General features: G+C 37.4%; 1 protein-coding gene across 2 annotated transcripts in view; it reads right to left on the bottom strand.

The window, feature by feature from the left end:
* Positions 1-2562, bottom strand: part of LOC126416084 (transcription factor AP-4) — an 84736-nt gene extending 82174 nt beyond the window's left edge. Inside the window, exon 1 of one of the 2 annotated variants that reach the window (XM_050083573.1) lies at positions 2339-2562. In XM_050083573.1, coding sequence (XP_049939530.1) covers positions 2339-2424 — 86 coding nt within the window. In that variant the 5' untranslated portion in view covers positions 2425-2562. The remainder of the gene's footprint in view (positions 1-2338) is intronic. The other variant, XM_050083574.1, reaches the window with a different exon arrangement.
* Positions 2563-19448: the final 16886 nt, after the last annotated feature.

The following is a 19448-nucleotide window of genomic DNA, read 5'->3' as shown; positions in this document are numbered from 1 at the left end:
AAGCGTGGTGCCGCTGTACCCCGCCGCCGGTCGGACAGACCAGAGTCCGCTTACAACGCACGCGCGCCACCAACAAACGCCCCGACCTGGGACAAGCGGTACCAGCCGCCTGGCTTCACAGTGGAATGCAGCCCGAGCATACCGCTGTCGTCTCCGATGGCAGTGACCTTGACTACAGGGTCCCCGTATCGCTGCTTGAAATTATCGTAACTGCTCCAGTTAGTCTCAAGCTCCGTTTAGACATAGTAGGCTGTTCGCGAGTATATAAAATCATCAGATCCCACTTTTCTACACAACACAGACCCAATGTTTTATAACGTACGAAAATAACGGAGAAATTAAAACTGTCGCCCTTACAGTTCTCCATGAAGAGGCAAGAAGTAACCCCGCAGGTCGTCTTTATAGTTCCAATACCGGCGTTAAACAGCACGTCCTACATTTGGAAACTCAATGAATTGGACAAGGCAAGTCGATACTGTGGTAGAGAGCTGCATACGTACCTCGTAGAACCAATATTACTAGCAGGTGCACAATTTTAATTTCGGCTACATATAGTATTCTTGAACCACGAATGGAGAACAGCTGCTAACGGACACCAACTGCCGTGGTTTCTTAATACAGGGCTGCCGAATGGGTCAAAATCTCAGCAGCACCGAGCAAAAAATATTGGCTTCATTCTAGGATTCAGCTTATTTAGATCTTAATGTACTTCACATTTAATTATGTCTGTCAAAGTATTACCACAAGAGCTAACCATCAACAAAACGGTTCGAAACTGGAAACATGACTTAGGCACCATCAGTACAATTACCTATCCAACACAAATTGCCACAGGACCGATCATGAAGAGGTTCAACTAAAACAACACAGCTGACATGTAGCTTTTAATTCCGCAGTGCGTGTGACAATAACGAATCGTTCGTGCAATGATGAAAGAAACAATTTCAAAATCTGAATGTTCAGATAGTACATAATCCAAATCACGATGGGGTTTCTAACTAATGCGCCTTTCGACTATCAGGCGAAGAGACATTACTACCGTTCCGTTGAGACTTATTTAGTAAGAATGGCTTTATACATAAAGCAGCATACTACACGACCAAATTGCGGCGCATTTTCTTTGTGGCACAAATAACACGCAAAATGAAGCTCCGCTACCCTGCCATAAATATAAGCAGATCCGATACCACGAGAAAGGTACAGCATGTAAACGTAAAAATGAAGCAGCCGATAGATTGCGCTAATAACATGCAGACAATGTGCGACCCCCAACACAAGCATAATTTGTTTAAAGGGCAGGACGGCAGGCAGCTGCGACATTGCATATGTTACACAAATCAGTATTCGGCTGGGCAATTCCCTTGCCAGCCTTATTTTCCAAACCACAGGTATTTAGGAACCTCAGAGTTAGCTTCTAACAGAATTCAACGATCACCTTCATGAAAATACCGTAAGTGCCTAATGAGCCTCTACACACACACGTCAAAAGCTAGACATTCATTGACAGTGGGCACAGAGGTAACATTTATAAATAATTCAATAAAGCCGTATTCTCATGCATCTCTACGGACTGCAAAACAAAATTTAAAATTTATGCAACACAATCATCTGTGTATGAGTTGTGTATCTCCGGTTTGTGATTACGGGTGTCAGTACATTTCTTAACTTAGGTTTCAACGAGATTCACTAATATTAAAAATAGCATATATAGATAAATTAATATTAAAAATGGCAATTAACTATCGAGTCGCCATGGCACTGTATATTTAAATCGGACGTAAAAAATTAAAAACTGGAAATTTTCAGAAAATTATCTGGGTAAAAGACCACTATAAAGACAAAAGCTTTCGTTAGACAAAAAAATGTTCAGTTTGTCTGCAGATTTGAAGGCACAATTCATATTACGCCGAGCTGTAGTCAATACTACAAAAACCCACGTGGGTCTGTCCGCAACACGCAGGTGTAAAACTAAGTCTCATGACTGTCTCATGTGCGGGAAATCATAATCAGCTACACACAAAAATGACGTAGTTATCTTACATTAATAATACTCTATTATCATCTGACTACTGCAACATGGCGAGTTAAAATCAGCTGTGATGATTACCGGTACGCATGGCACAACACGTTCCTCCGTAATAGTCAAACGGGAAGCGGCTTTATATTAAATCCCTGCACTAGATCAGTAAATTCAGTGATTCGCTCGACAAACACGTTACACACATCCCCGATAATGTAATATTCAAACACATACACCAAGTTTCGACATCTTCAACTTCAAAGAGACATACCGCCCACTCCCGCTATGGCGCGTCATATGGCGGGCGGTTTTGCTTACCTGCACAAACTGCCAATAACTTCCTTGTCTTGGTGTCGCAGTCCTTCTAAACAACGTTGCTCTTCACTCCGGTTAAATACTGACATATCTCGTATATCGACACTATTGTTGCCTATCAATTGTCTGTGGCAATAAACGGAAAAAAGTTACACCTCTTGATCACAAATTCCTACGCCAAACCACACACGCAACGCCTCACGTTTTGTAATGGCGATCTTTGGCGGGAAACAGCTGAAGAGTTCACGTTCGTCACCGAATATTCATCCGCATCATACTTTGAAAGTGACAACACGTTCTCGAATACTGAATGAATTTCTTGCTTTAGTATGAACAAATATAGACTTTGCTTCAACAAATAACATATATAAAGTCTCAACACGTTACAACTTCCATAAAAACATGGGAAACATACGGCACTACATTCCTCCGCCAACGGCATCGAGCGCGTGTGACGACGGTGTTGCCGGGCTGGGCGGGAAGCAGGCGATAAACATCTGCCAGCTGTACCGGTCTGCTCTGCTAGACTGGGAATACAATGATGGTCGGGAAACAGTATTTTGAAGTAATAAAACGAGATTTATTCGTGCAAACAGACAATTTATTATTTAAAATAACTGCCGAAAAATACGATGACTCACCTAACACCAAAAGAGACACATTATAATGGATACAATTATATATATATATATTTGATTTTAATAGTCGAATTAAACAAATGGCATTGGTCTCAATCCCTGTTTTCATTTACGCGATAAATAATCCAATGAAATCGATAGCACATATAACGAGCATCTACTAACCTAAGTATGAACTGAACGCTCCTGCCATCTAGCGGTTATCGTAGAATGTCATCGTTGTGGATATGTCCTGCTCCCCGTGCGTTCATTTCGCATTATTTTGAGTGTCCGTGTCCAATGAAAACAACCCGCACAATAAATCGTATATACTTTGGGAAAAAAGTTAGCCTTCGGGTGTTTTTTCAGTATCTTCTAGAAAAAAAAAAGAATTCACAATACTGTTAACTGTATATCTGCCAGATCTGTTCCTTAAATCAACATACACCAATCATAGTTTATGCAATCAGGTGGTATACCTGCATCAGTACAGTTTCATTAGTTGTCTGTCGAAACGCTGTTGTGATTCAATACCTGGTCAGTAGACATTGGAACTTTTAGTACACAAATAATTGGATAACCAACCTTTTTTGGCAATAAATATTTAAAATGCAAGATGCAAAGGTACATACCAAAGTTTTAATTTCAGTCAGTGTAACATGCAACCAATATGTTTTCTTGAGCCCAATAACAGCTGAAAAATCCGAAAAAATGCATCATGGAATGCAAAGAGCTGCAAACATTTTGAGGCAATGTCTGTAAGACACACAGGAAAATACAACAAAATATACACAAAAACTGTGGAAGGTAGGACTGCAAGAGACAGCAGGAATAGGAAATGCTTGTATTATCCACATTATCTGCATAAACAAATTTTTGTTAGCAGGAAATATGAATGTAATATAAAAGACGCATAATTACCAAATGTCTTTTGCAGACATGCAATGTTAACTGAATGGTGAGGGAAAAAGTAAGATGATAATACACTCACCCACTATGACAATGCTTAGTTTAGTTGCATCAAAAGTACTGCATGTCTTACTTTTGGCAACAATAAGTAGTACCTGTAATGAAGAAACTTAAGTTTCATCAATTTGTCTGCAACATATATTAATCACTGTTAATAATTTCATGTCCGAGTTACTGGCGACTTAGTGTTCCTAAATCAAACAGTTCTTTCTCTCTCCAGTTTTTGTTACTATTATGGATGTTCACTGACAAGATGGTGCCATTTTAGCAAAACATTTTTAAACTGTAAACTTGGTACTTATTTAATATCCTTTCTTTCTTTGCAAGTATTCCAGTATTCATTGTGACCTATATTCTAGCCTATTTATTTCCACATAAAAACGAATCCTGATTGCTTTCAGTTTCAAACGTAATTTGCCATTTATAGCATTACCCTTGATAAGTGCAGGGTTATAAATACAAAATCAAAGTAATGCAGGAGTAATCCTAATGAATAAGAAAATACAAATGTAGATAAGCTACTATGAATGGCACAGTGAACAGTCTGTCATAGCCAAGACAGAGATGAATGGAATAAAGAAATCTAAAGTATGCAATTGACAGACTGCAAAATGGCTATGCAGAAATGGCTAGAGGACAAATACAAAGCTCTAGAAGCCTGTGTAACTACAGGAAAGATATAGACTGCTTACAGAAAAATTAAACGGGCCTTTGGTGAAAAGAAAAGCAGCTAAATGAATATCAAGAGCTCAGACACTAAAATCAGTCCTAGCCACAGTAGAAAAAGTTGAAAGATGGAAGGAGTATTCAGAGGGTCTGTACAAGGGAGATGAACTTGAAGGCAATATTATAGAAAGGGCAGAGGATGTAGATGAGATGGGAGATATGATGCAGCAATAAGAATTTTCAGAAAGACCTAAGTCAAAATAAGACCCATGGATAGATGACAATCCCTCAGAACTACTGCTATCTCTGGGGGAGCCAGCCATGTTCCAACTGGTGTGCAAGACATATGAGACAGGCGAAATACCCTTATTCTTCAAGAAGAATGTAGTATTTCCAGTTCCAAAGAAAGCATGTGCTAGAAGTGTATTATCAAACTATCAGTTTAATACGTCAAGGCTGCAAAATACTAATGTGACTTCTTTACAGAAGAAGGGAAAGACTGGTAAAATCTGACCTCGGGGAAGATCAGTTTGGATTCCGGAGAAATGTAAGAACATAGGAGGCAATAATGACTCTACGACTTATCTTAGACGATAGGTTTAGAGTTTAGGAAAGGCAAACCTATGTTTATAGCTTTTGTGGGATTGGAAAAAGCTTTTGACAGTGTCTATTGCAATACACTCTTTGAAATTCTGACGGTAAAATGAGTAAAATACAGGGAGGAAAAGGCTATCTACAACTTGTACAGAACACAGGCAGCAGTTAATAAAGAGTCCAGGGGCATAAAAGGGGCCAGTGATTGAGAGGGAGTGAGACTGGGTTGTAGCCTATCCCTGGTGTTATTCAATCTGTACAATGAGCAAGCAATGAAGGAAACCAAAGAAATATTTGGAGCAAGAATTAAAGTTCAGGGAGAAGAAATAAAAATTTTGAGGTTTGCCAATGACACCGTAATTCTGTCAGAGACAAAAAGGGTCTTGGAAGGGAAAGAAAACAGAATGGACACTGTCTTGAAAAGAGGATATAAGGAAAGAGCAAAACAAGAATGATGGAATGTCGTTAAATTATATCAGATGACACTGAGGAATTATTAGGAACTGAGACACTTAAAATAGTACATGAATTTTGCTATTTGGGCTGCAAAATAACTGATGATTGCCAAAGTAGAGAGATCATTAAAATGTGGACTGGGATTGGCAAGGGAAGTATTTCTGAGGAAGATAAATTTGTGAACATAAAATAAAAATGTAAATGTTAGGAAGTCTTTTCTGAAGGTATTTGTCTTGAGTGTTGCCTTGTGTGGAAGTGAGATGTGGACAATAAACAGTTCACACAAGGCATGTATAGAAGCTTTTGAAACATGGTATTACAAAAGCATGCTGAAGATTAGGTACTGAATAGAATTGGGGAGAAAAGAAATATGTGGCACATCTTTAGTAAGAGATGTGTGTGTGTGTGTGGGGGGGGGGGGGGGGGATTCAGAGATGTAGAAGCTCGCACAGGATAGAGTTGCACGGAGATCTGCATCAAAGCAGTCTTCAGATTGAAGACGACAACAACTGTGAATCCTCTTAATTCATCTGCGCCCTGTTCCACATGTCTACTAAGAGGACTTGTAATTTTGACCGTGACCTAAAATATGCTATGTACTTGTGCGTAAAGATTAAAATATGCGATCAAGACAGCACAATGTACGCAATATTAATCTATTATCTTACTACAGTTAGGACTACATTATTAATTTCCTTCTATTCTCTAAAATACAATAAAAATATGAGTCTCTTTAAGGCCACATATAGTCACTAGCTGTTAAGTTCCAGGCTTGAAATTAAGTAATTTGTAATAAATACATAAAACAATGTTTTAAAATATTCAGTAAATAAAAGATTTAACAGTCCTCTTTTACTACACAAGTTACGTAATTTAAAGTACTACCTCCACATTCAGTTTATAGTTTCCTATCAACATGTAAGATGATATATTTATAGGCACAAGCATTGATGTACTTACAGATAATGGTGATCAGCATACAGCTTCAGTAGCAAAGATAATACTGAAACTTGTCAAATTATCAGGAGGTCCTCCTTCAATAATTACTGAGGAATTAAGGGTAGCAAAATATAATCATTACACAGTAACACAAGAATTAGTAAAATATAATAATGGAGGAATTCCAGGTTATGTTTGGGGAGGGGGAATGAGAAGGAATGCAGAAATAAAATGTTAAAGTAGTAACCATCCGTGAAGGAAAGCAACTGGATGAATGAAACCAAGAGATTGACAAATAAATTGTATCCAGATGACATCCCCACACCCCATTACTGTCACTTCAAATACTGTTGATGGAATAACCACAGAGTGTAATCTTTTTATGTCTACTTATTTATGTAGTAATGACAGACACAAGTACTCACAACAAACATCGCCTGCCACAGAGGTTCTATTCATTTATTGTGTTCTGTAGACCCCGAGTAATGATTTGAAACAAATCAAACTTTACATTGTCAGTGAACTACACCTCTATAGCTTAATACTATTTGCACTTACACTAGATAAATGTAACCTAATAATTAAGGAAGCCACTGCTTCCTTATTTATATTAAATACCAGGTCTTTATTTCTTATTAGTAGCTTAATATTTATTTAATTACATTTGTATTTATCAAAGAAAATAGTTATGTACATATGTAACAACAAACCTATTTATAGTATACTACTACCTGTGATTCACCTTTATAATAAACAGTGCTACTAATCATAATGCTAACAGAAATTTTCTATTAGTGCATCTGGACTATGGTAATTTCTAGAAATAAAACTAATATGGCATGATTTTCTTTTTCTTTTGAATTCACAGACCTTAGCTTTCACATGTGACTTCTTATCCCTGCATGCAGAGGCAGCACAGAGGATTTCTATATTATATTTTTGCAATGTAAGTTGTGGTGACAGACTGATCTATCTACATTGAACAGTAACAGTGATTGAGAGTTGGCAAAGTCAGCAAATGTGAAGAACAAGTGAAATTTTTGTTGCAGCTTGTATTTTTCACCTATTAGACTTTGTTGGGTACTTTAATGTTGGTCTGATGTCATAAGGATATTTTACACTTAATGGATCACAAACATGTGAAACTTTCACAGTCTGTCTCATAATGTTAAATGGTTTTTGTCACATTTCTGTCTTACAACACTGTATATGGTGAGAATAAGTGCTCATTTAATCTTTGACCATTTTGATTAGATATCTTCTATTACTGCTGATGGCTGGTGGTGTGTGTTCCTCCTGGAACAGAACAGTTGTAACAGTTATTGTATGCTACTTCTCAGAACAGTTTACCGTATTCTGATGATATTTTCAGTGATGTTTATAATTCTTACACACTCTTCCAATAAACAATTCATTTCAGGTACTGTTTTCTGTCAGAAGGGTGAAATCTGACAATTCACAAATTACTGAGTGTCTATGCTGACTTTCTGTGGCCCATTCAGTTCAGACTGGATTAGACGTACTTTTTGTTATGATATATCCATAGTGAGAAGATCCTCCAAAATGTAGAACAAGTTGGAAAAACATGAATACACAATAAATGTTTATGAAGAAAAACAAATTTGCTAATATCCTTACACAGATCCCAAGTGAAATGGTGGAATAATTTAAAAGATCTTAACCATTTTCATCTAAAAGGTAATAAATAACTTGTCACAAAACACACAAACATTCAATACAATGAGGTGCAAATGATAATTTTTAAGCTATATGTAGCCTCGCATCATCAAACAGAAATATCATTTCATAACACTTATTTACAATGATGCATTATTGCATTGAATTTGTACAGAGGTCAGATGGTAATAACACCCACATTATTTGATATTATTAGTAACATATACGCATCAGTTGTTCTACTTAGAAATTCATCAGTGGGGTAGGAGGAGTTGGGCACCAATAAATCCTTTAGGTTCCTCTTAAACTGAGCTTTATTAGTGGTTGAACTTTTTATGCCTGCTGGAATGTTACTGAAAATGTGTGTTCCTAAATAATAGACACCTTTCTGGATCAAAGTAAGTGACTCTAAATCTTTGTGAAATTATTTTTATTTCTAATACTGATTCTATGAACTGAGCTGTTGGTATGGAAAATTGGTATATTTTTAATATTAAATTCTGTTAGAAATAAATGTATTGGGAAAAGGGGGCGGGGGGGGAGGGGGGGGGGAGCATGAGGTAGCACTGGTGTTGTATTATTAGATGTCACTCGACCGAGGAGTAGACTTAATGGTTGAAAGAATGACACAACAGCAATATACACTTCTTCATGGCCTAATTGTTTAAACTAGTATCACTAATATGTTTTTGCAACTGAAATGCAAGATCAGAAGTAAAGCTTGAATTTACCCTAACCCTCCCCCCCCCCCCTTTCGTTATTCTCGAATAACTGAAAAAATGCAGCCTCTAGCGAAAACATATCCAAGTGCAAAATTAAACTACATTCGACTCGCAACAAAAAAGAGCCTATTGTTTTTTTTCTCTAGATCTAATGGGTTGTGTGGAGGGGAGGGAGGGAGAGAGGGAGAGAGAGAGAGAGAGAGAAAGAGAGAGAGAGAAAATTGGAAATCTCGCACAACGCACATGCACTGTAGCTTAAGTAGGCCAATTTGAGGTAGTTTCCTGACTTGACAGACCACAAGTGTCTTAGATCATCCTCTTCACTGCCTCTACACTACTGCGATAGATTGTAAACAGTTATTGCTTACACCCTCTATTTACACTCTTGATTTCAAAAGAAAATCTCAAATTTCAGAAGCCCAATAAATGTTTTCATACTCGACTAAGTTAATACTTCTTGTTCTTTGACATAGCATCACACTTGGAATATGTTGTTGGCGATCACGCGAGTCGCACAAGCAGCGGTCTTCACCCTTGTTCTCACAGAGTGGAGTGGATCACAAAATGAATCGGGAGTCATTCCCTTACTGTACCCAGCCCTGCAACATAGCAATTCAGGAGTCACTGTGCACTCTTGGCTCATCCACTGATTCAGCTCATAGCTTGCTTTCTTGACTTGTTGCCTCGCCATTGAAGGTTAGCTCTACCGGATTTTGTTCTTCATAATAATAATGCTATGTACTTACATAACAATTTTCACGTACCTGATAGTGCATGTATATATTATTTATTTTCATGTAACCTGGTCAGATTAATGTCTTTGGGACAAGTCTTACATTGGGCCAAGATTTCATATGCAATTAAAAAACTTATTATATCACAGTTACTCAAAAAAATCATAATATTTTGAGATTTCTTCTTCATCATCATCATCATCATCATCATCATCATCATACAAGTACTAGGCATTTGTCTGACAGGCCCTCTTAATTGAAATTATTGATCTTCCCAACTTTTCATTGAACTTCCTAAAGATCTTCTGTCCACTGGGTAATAATTCACCATTAATTCTGGCATTCTGTTGTGACATAGTCCTTTCAGTTGCTCTGGTATTCCTTAATCTGTTCTTTTAAGCTTTTCACTCCCAGTTCTTCTCCGATGTCAACATTCATTCTCCTATTAGATAGTATGAACACAGCTACTCTTCTTAGGAATCACATCTCCAATGTTCGTATTCCTGGTGCATTCCTTTTTGTTACAGTCCATGACCCACTTCCAGATGCTACTGACATGTTATTGCATAACTTTAGCATGTTTCTTTTCTTGCTTTAGTTCTGAGGTTTCAGCAGATTGTTCCATTAATGTAATTAAAACTTTGTACTATCTTTTATATGTCCATTTCTGTCATGAATGAGATAGTATTTCCTAGGATGCTGAATGAGTTAAAACTCCTTATTTTCTAATCCCTTACTATTATTATTTTGCTGGAAAATGGTTTCTGGCCCTGAAAGCCATGAACTTCCGATTGAAGATACAAACATTATATATCTTAGCTGCTGTGGCTGAAATATGAACAGCTGTTTGCAGTGTATTCTCAGCTCCACAGGATGTGCGGCAAATGTCAAACTACGCAAATATTTATCTAAGGCATATTTGCCTAGAAACGGCTATTCCATAAACTGATGGGAACCAGAAAACTGTTGTATTCAATGCTATACCAACTGACTCTGAAAATATGATGTATCCCAGCTGCATCAGTGTGTATCTTCTTAAAAGCAAGACAGATATGCAGGCAAGAAAAGAAAGTCGAGAGAAGGAACTGACTCACTTCGAGTAAGACAGGTCAAATTTTATTTATAAATCATAATACTGATAACTTTTCCTTCTTGAGCACATATATTGCCATACTTGTTGTAAACTACAACTGCAGATACTTTAAAAAGTTTATATTTGTAAGTGAATGGGGATTTTAACTGTTAGAAATAATGGATGATATTGGCTAATGCTACTATTACTAACAGGGAGGTATACAACAATAAATATAGAAAATGCCTAAACAGACTCACACCATGGCAACAATGGACTGTTGAACAGGTAGGAAAAATTATTGTAAATGGTAAAGGAATGTTTGCACGTGCGTACTTGGAGAAAGAAGATTACAGCATGACATTGTGCACATTTATTGCACTGGAACTTTATGATGTTCTTTACAACAGGTCACCAAGCAAAGCAGCATTTTGTCTGTTTAGCAACCGAGACATTTGAAACTTTGCCAGTAAGGACTGTTCACATGTTCATCATCTGATTAACACCCCATTTTCCATTACATAACAGAACAGGTGACAAACAACAGGTAACAGTTTACTGATACATTGTAAGAGATCTGCCTAATGCTATGCTGAATTTATGGGCAGGTTATAACAATAATTGATCACAGGTCAAGATAGCCTTTCAATAGAAAAAGACACAATAAGAAAAGGCGTTATAATATTGAAAGTATCTTTTCATATCACTCTCAAAACAGAAATAGTTTATTTTTTAAATTGAAATTATGGACAACCTGAGAAATGCCCTTGTGCATGTGATGCTTGTATGTCAAGGTTTGCCTGTGCAACCCCAGAATTCCTTTTCACAATTTGCATATCATTGTTATTGACCTAGAATATGTTCAACATTTCCTTGTACCTGTGTCAATTATTGTAGTAACTGCTCCCTTTCTCATATAGAGCATTTTTATAAGTATTATGTGGATAATTTCTCCCCCCCCCCCCTCCCCCCAAAAGTCCTAAACAGCTGCAAACAGGAGACTTCCGACAAACTGTGTTTGAGAACAGCCATGACCAAACAATATTGCTGTGCCATCAGGCCAAACTGTTACTTTTAAATATAGGCTCTAATTTGCTGGATTGTACTCGGTGTATTCTATGTGAATATATGCAGCCCACAATTCCTTGGAAATACAGTTTCAGCTTCAATTAAATGACACATTTATGTGGCTATAAACTCCGCATATCTGTTCAACTTGATATGTCAATAGTATGAAACATGAAACCCAAGTCCCATTTATCTTGATGGCAGTTTTACATGGGGCAGCTTCTTGAACAAAAGTTCGTTATTGCAGGAGACTATCAAGAGGCTCAATTCTTATTGTGCTGTTCCCCCTAGGTAATATGGTCTCCATAAGGTCCACTAGGAGATGGTTTCTCTTCATCTGATTGTGAGTAACATTGGTGCTCCGATGTATGGTGTAGCAAAACAACTTGCTCCTCTGTTGAGCCCTATAGTTGGTTGATGCCGGTGGATTTTTTGATGTCGTTTAGAAGGAATGTGTTTCAATGACTATGATATTCTAGTAGTTTTGATGTGGTCCCTCTCTTAATTCGTGTTCCCCTGCCTGATTCATTTCAGTCGATTGAGGTTTGGTTTGGTGCTGAATTAATGAACCTATTTCTACTAGTGTTAACTTCCACTCACTTTTTATTAAATGGCCATTACTATGAGTAGACAGATGGAGTTGCGATGAGAAACCTGTTGTCATCTATTACTGCCAATATGTTTATGGAAGATTTCATGGAAAGTGGCTCAGAGTCGGTGGCTTTGAAACCTGCAATTTTTTTTTTCTTTTTTAGATACGTAGATGATACTTTTGTCGTTTGGCCTCATACAGTGAGAATCTCAATGACTTTATAAAACACCTAAATTCTATCCACTCGAATATTTTTTCACAGCCAGGTGCAAACAGATGGCTGCTTTCCCTTCCTTGATGGGTGGGTCAGGAGGAAGGTGGATGGTAAGCTAGGACATGCTGTTTATATGAAGCCTATTCACACTGACTGGTACCTGCAGGCTGATACTCATCACCATCTGGCTCAATGTGAAGGGGTACTTCATACCTTGGTTTACAGGTCCACATCAGCTTGGATCCTAGGAGTTTATCAGCTGAGTTAACCCACCTGTAAATCATCTTTCGTCAAAATGGTTACAAAGAAGGACAGATCAGACATGTGCTATCGACCAACTGGGTGAGTGATGATAATACCAAGGTGGCACCAAAGTATATGGCTTTTTGCCTCATGCAGGGAGAACTTTGAATAGGATTTGTCGTATTTTGTGGAAATACGATGTGAAGTATGTTTTTCGACCACCATCTACGATCAGTTTTTTTTTTTTTTTTTTTTTTTTTTTTTTTTTTTTTTTTTTTTTTTTTTTTTTTTTAAAAAAGGTTCTGTAAAGAGTGATCTTGGTTTGCACAACACAGTTGTCTGCCATATTCCTTGCAGTTGTGGAACGTCATATATTGGTCAAACTTCAAACTATCAGGACTGTGGAGGACTGGTGCACTGAGTATGAGTGGCACATAACGCTTATAACAGCCAAGCAAATCTGTCATTGCAGAGGATTGTCTTTGCAACAGTCATCTTATGAAACATAACGACAATGATGTTCTACCTACTGGGACATGGATATTAAGGAAGCTGTGGAAGTTAAATTTGCAAGTAACCTTACAAAAGGAGATGGTGGTTTTTGTTTAAATCCTGCACCTAATGCTGCTCTCTACCCCGTCAAAACACAGAGGGTCAGAGTTTATGCTGCCTCACCCATTCATGATTAATTTCACTATTGATAACTTATGTCCGCCTTCTTTAGTGTGTGATGACATTAGTATTTACAGTGTGCCTCTGTGTGTGTATGTGGTGTGTGTGAGAGGACTTGTGCTGTTATACTATTGTTGGAAAAAGAGCTAGTGCTTGAAGGCAAGAGTGAATACTGTTTTCTGTTATGTGTTACAATGCTCCACGTATCAATCTGCTATAGGTGAGTGGCTGGCTTTTCCTTATTCTATGTACTGCATGCCCTTCAGTTATTTTGCAGATACAACACCAGCTCTGCACGTTTTCTTAAAAAAAAAAAAAAAGGATTAGACATGACAGGTGAAGCCCTCTTATCTACCCTATATGGCATAGCAATTACTCACTGCTGCAAAAACAACAGTTACAGAGGTATTAATATGGCCTCAATCTGTTAAATAGTAAACCTGGGAATTGTCACAATGCACAAGTGAAAACAAAAAGAGCAAATGAAAGAAACTCTGATTTAACAAGTGCAACACAATATTCAGCTCCACCAACAAACTTTCAGAGGTGGTTCAGGGATACTTTCCGAGTATTGTGGTATAATGACCCACAGTCTCCGGTGGCTCAATACAGCGATACAGAGTAATAATGCAATTATGATTTATTTAATTTTGTTACTGCAATCGTCCTTATTTATTTACACACTCTCTCTGATGTGGTTGCTGCCAATGTGAGAACAGCTCAGCGTAGTGTCATCGTGCTGCTCTTCCATCACATTAAGTGAACCAATACAGGAAGTTCGTATTGGCCAACTTCACTTCAGTAAACCTATCCGTAGTACTATGGTGTATCGCTGTTAACACACAACTAACTGTGCTGGAAAACAAAGCCTTAGTGGTACTGAATGCAAACTTGAGGCAACAAGTTAAAGAGGGCATTACTGTTGTCAAGAGTAGGTAGTGAATGAATAGAAACAGGACATAGCACATATAATTGACATTTGCACTGTTTTGCACTTTTTCAGTAAAATACTGTTTTGCACTTTTTCAGTAAAATACACCTACAAAGGTAAATGGGGCATGAAATCAAATGAAATGCAATAACTCTGTAATGAGGTGCCAGTGCCCGTGGGATCCTTATAACAACATACTCAGAAAGTATCCCTGGACATCCTCTGAATTCAATGGAATGTGGATTCTGAACTTTAAATGGAAAGCGCACAATAATGACGAGCTTATTTACTGACAACAAAATATTTTGACATTTGTCAATTGCACAACACTGTTTGGTGTTGATCCAGAATTAAAAACACAGTGCTCCATATTTTTCCCCACTCTGTCCAGTGTTCTGTCAGCATTATTACACTTTTATGGAAAAACTATTCAAGATAAATATATAGCATATAACTCCATTTTATTTTCCTACTGTGTATATAAAGTTTGTAATTCAAATAGTTCATAAATGTATATGTTCATAGAATACACATATGTTGTATTTATAGTGTATCATATTTAAATGTATTCATCTATTTTTAAGTAATAAAATGGGACAAAACTGTTTCAGCCAGTTTTCAACTGTAGTAAGGCACAAAAATGTATCGCACAACAACCCCTAAAAACAAAGAGCCTGAATACTTGTGTTACTAATCAAATCGCTTGCAATTCCCTTTCAATCACAAAGCTTTAAAATTCTGTAAATTGAAATTTCTCTCACATTAACATATGTACTTAACTAGTTTCATTTCCTCCTCCATTTTCTTCTTTCCTTCACTGGATATTTTCTCCCCAGTCAACCCTTTGTTATTCACCACCCACCACCACCTGTTATTCATTATTTGTGGGTTTCCGTAAACCTGTCCAACTCTGGCAAAACAGGAACAACCATAGCAGGTACATAAAAACACAACTATGGAAGTATTTCGGCTCTTGAGCATTACAAATTGACATTTCTGAAAGTTTGTTCTTTAATGTCTTTGTGTTAGTGTTGAGGTAATTATTGAAATGGTTCAGTTACAGCAACTGGCAAGTAGATGGTGTTTTCTGCTCTTTAAAACCTAATACAATTTTTATTGTTGCTGGCTTTAGTCAGAGAAGACCATAGAAATGAAATCTAACAATTATAAATTAAAACAAAAAAGTACTTGCTTAGTGGGTCTTCCAACAGAGAAATACTGAATGGCAGAAGATGAACCTCAATCTTTCATAAACCTGTATCTTACATGTTATTCAGAGAACAAAATTCTGGATGAAACAGCAGAAAGGAGGGGGGGGGGGGGGGGGAAGCAAGTGTGTGTGTGTGTGTGTGTGTGTGTGTGTGTGTGTGTGTGTGTGTGTGTGTGAGAGAGAGAGAGAGAGAGAGAGAGAGAGAGAGAGAGAGAGAGAGAGAGAGAGAGAGAGAGAAATTATGTTGGTTAACTACTTTTATTATATGACCAAAGTGACACTTGGAATTCTATCTCTGCAATGCCTGAACATATACTCAGTCATATGTTTTGTTCTGGACAACAACATTCATCAATGAACAGTACAGCAAACAATGATTCGCTCTTGGGTAACACTTCTTCAGCATTGTACAGAAAGGTGTGCACTATTCAGCCGGTTCCATTTTCTGCAGACTTCCAGCAGAACTGAAAAAGGCGAAAGGAAGGAACATCAGAGTTTAACGTCACGCTGACACTGACATCATTAGTTTGGACTGTTAAAGGAAGGGGAAGGAAACTCATTGTACCCTTTCAAAGGATTAATTGTGGCATTTAGCTGGAGCAGAACAGAGGAATCATGCAAATCCTAAATCAGGATGGCCGGACGCTAATTTGAACTGTCATCAACCCAAATGGAAAAAGACTGTGTGATAAACCTCAAGTCTTCAAATCTACATTGAAAAGTTCCCTTTTCACACACTCCTGTTCAGTACAAGAGTTCCTCAAGCTGGTTGAGAACTTCTCTCTGTAATTGTATACTCTCTTGCCATTGTTTTTCATATTTTATTACTTAGGAAACTTCTTTTGTTTATAAATTTTCTAATCAGCATTCTGTAAACTATGAATTCACTCCAGGACAATGGAGCTTTGGCTCACATGGCCACATGGAACATGATAAACAAATGTAAAGAAGAAATGAAAAATTAGATTTGAAACAGGGAAAAGAGTCTCCATCACAAGGAAATGGCAACAACGTTAACAGATTGATAGGAACGCAAACTAATGACCATCACTGAACCTTCAACTTCCGGAGTTATCACTGAATATATCAGGGATATTATCAGTGCTTTCAAATATTAATTCTATGCAAGAGTGGTATAGTAATATCAGTTGAGTCGAATCATACCCTTATACATATTGCTGATTTCTCAGCAATTTCAATGAAGTGTATGCCATTTTGACAGGTGGGGCACTCTTATGTCACTCACGATAACGGCCAAGCCATAAAGCTTTTATTCTCCTGTGTGTGCCTCGCGACAACTCAACACTTTTACTCGGAGAGTGGTCTCTTTCACCCCTGAATTACTTCCTTTACAGTTTAAGCTGCATGGAGTATGAGGAACTGAATAAAGAATTAATATTTTGATAGAATCATTTTGTAACCGTAAAGGCAACAGTGGGTGAGATTCTTGTGATTTGGTTCATTAAGTGGATTACTATAATACAAACTTGTGATCTGTAGTTAGCTATTATTATGGTATGAAACTTGCTGAAATAAATTGTGAACTCAACAGACAATGCATATTAATAGAACTTTCAAAATATTGTGCAATGGTAAACTCCTTTGCAATTGGAGAAAACATCGTAATTCAAAGATGAAATGAATGTGGATCGTGCTCTGCTGGAGGAAGTGGATCACTGAGTTTGAGGGGGAAAAATGAATTTAATGAAAGGGGGGGGGGGCAGTGTCAAATGACACCACAAGAAAACAATTATAACCCTTATTGCGCACTGCCACCCTGGAATGCTCTTCATTTGTGTTGAAAAATACACATCATCTTTCAGTTAAGCACAGAAATGAGACGGAACCGTGCTATTCCGCCACACACCGTTGGGTGGCTTGCGGAGTATCAATGTAGATGTAGATTGTTAGGCTTACTGCAAAACACAATAGCAGGCAAGTAGTGTACATCTGACCATTCACAACGCTTGTTTCACTCCTCCAAACACCATTGCTTCTGAACTCTGGAAATAGAAAGAGGCTTCCAAGTTCTTGGCTCTCCTCCTTGCTTCTTCTTTTAGTTCTTTATTCTCTTGCAGAGTCCTTTTTTCATCCATTTAACTAATAACCCTTTGTAACAACCAATACAGTATATCAATAAATAATACTATGCAAAAAATATGGAAAGTAAACTGGTATAATTTGCACATATCACTTGACTTTGGTTCACTGCTATTTAGTACTTCTAATTCCACGTAGTTTTCACTATTACTCTTCTATTATCAAAATTTCATTTTATCTGTAAGAACAATCTTTAGACGATGAAGTTAAGTTTCATTGTGTACTTACTATGATACCTGTGGCTGGAAGACAATGTGTTCCACTTTCATGTTTTCTTATTTCCTTTTGTTGTTGTTGTTGTTGTTGTAGTAACTATGAAGATTCTCCTGAGATATTATACCTGTACTAGACATAATAATGGAAAAGAAAAAGACCCAGACATTCACAATGACCACATTGCAAAATTCTTTTGTGCAACAAAAGCATTACAGTTATTTTTGCAACATGTTTCTGTAGTGGCAAATATGTACAGTGAACAATAAAATTTCAAATTAATAAACATTTCAGTCACAGAATAAAATTACAATGCTTCATTCTCAATAATACGCAGTATGTAAGCATTTTATAGTGTGTGCATGTCAGAATCCAAGGTTTGCGAGCATGGATAGTTTACTAGAAATAGCCTGCAAATGTGAAGCAGGGACTGGATTGCTTTGATGGTCCCAAAAGAAACTACTTTCGGGCCCGAGACGATACTCTGGAGCAGGGAAAAGCTTCCCAGAGCTGGGCCAAGGCAGCATTGAAAATTTGTGCTTCATCAGGAAATCCTGGACACTGACAGCTGTGTGGCTGGAAACATTCCCATGCTGCAACTGCCAGGTATTAACAATATGATCTTTCATATTAGGATGAACCCTTTTCTTTAATCTTTCCTGTTCAACAGCTGAGGGTCCAGTTTCACACAAAACTTCCTGCACTACAGATGGTTTGCACAGTGCTTTTCAGAATATTGAGAAGACAGTTAATTTTCAGAAGATCATAAACAAACATACACTTCTCATACACTTCTTTTCAGTTTTGCTTGTTGACAGCCTCCCACAGCCTCCTCTTCCCAGTACTCCTTACATGACTTCAACCACCTAGAAAGTGAGAATATGACAAACCAGAATCCATGAAAGCTTGTCGAATCATTTTGTAGTTATCAGAAAGATTTTAGTACAGTTTCTTGTAGAACTTGATAGCATATTATGTTTGAAATCTGACTCCATTGTGCATCATCACAACATGCATTATTGGGAGGTTCATGGAAACAGCAATCCTAATGCTATCAGAGCTTAAGAGCGTACAGAACTAGGTGGTAATGGTAGCTTAGAGCAATACAAAAATCACAAAAAATAACAGTATTACTTTTTGGACAATTTGTATAATAATGTGTGTGTGGCAGGGCTACATAATGAGCACTGTATGGCATGGCAGTCGTGTTCCCTCATATATCAACATAACTGCCAACTTTTGAAAAGGGGTATCAGTAAAACCCCTGCTAACAATTTTCATCGTACCCCGGTTTTATGAAAATGATAATACTTCTCGGCTACAAAATACAATAATTCATGCTTTAAACAGGAAACTTCAATGAAATCACAACTACTTACATCACAGGCCAATGATTTGTCGATGAACATAACAATCAAGAAGGA

This window comes from Schistocerca serialis, chromosome 8, assembly GCF_023864345.2.
Source record: "Schistocerca serialis cubense isolate TAMUIC-IGC-003099 chromosome 8, iqSchSeri2.2, whole genome shotgun sequence".
In the NCBI taxonomy this organism is placed as follows: Eukaryota; Metazoa; Arthropoda; class Insecta; order Orthoptera; family Acrididae; genus Schistocerca; species Schistocerca serialis.
Note: the sequence above shows the minus strand (reverse complement) of the source record. Positions and strands in the feature narration are given on the sequence as shown.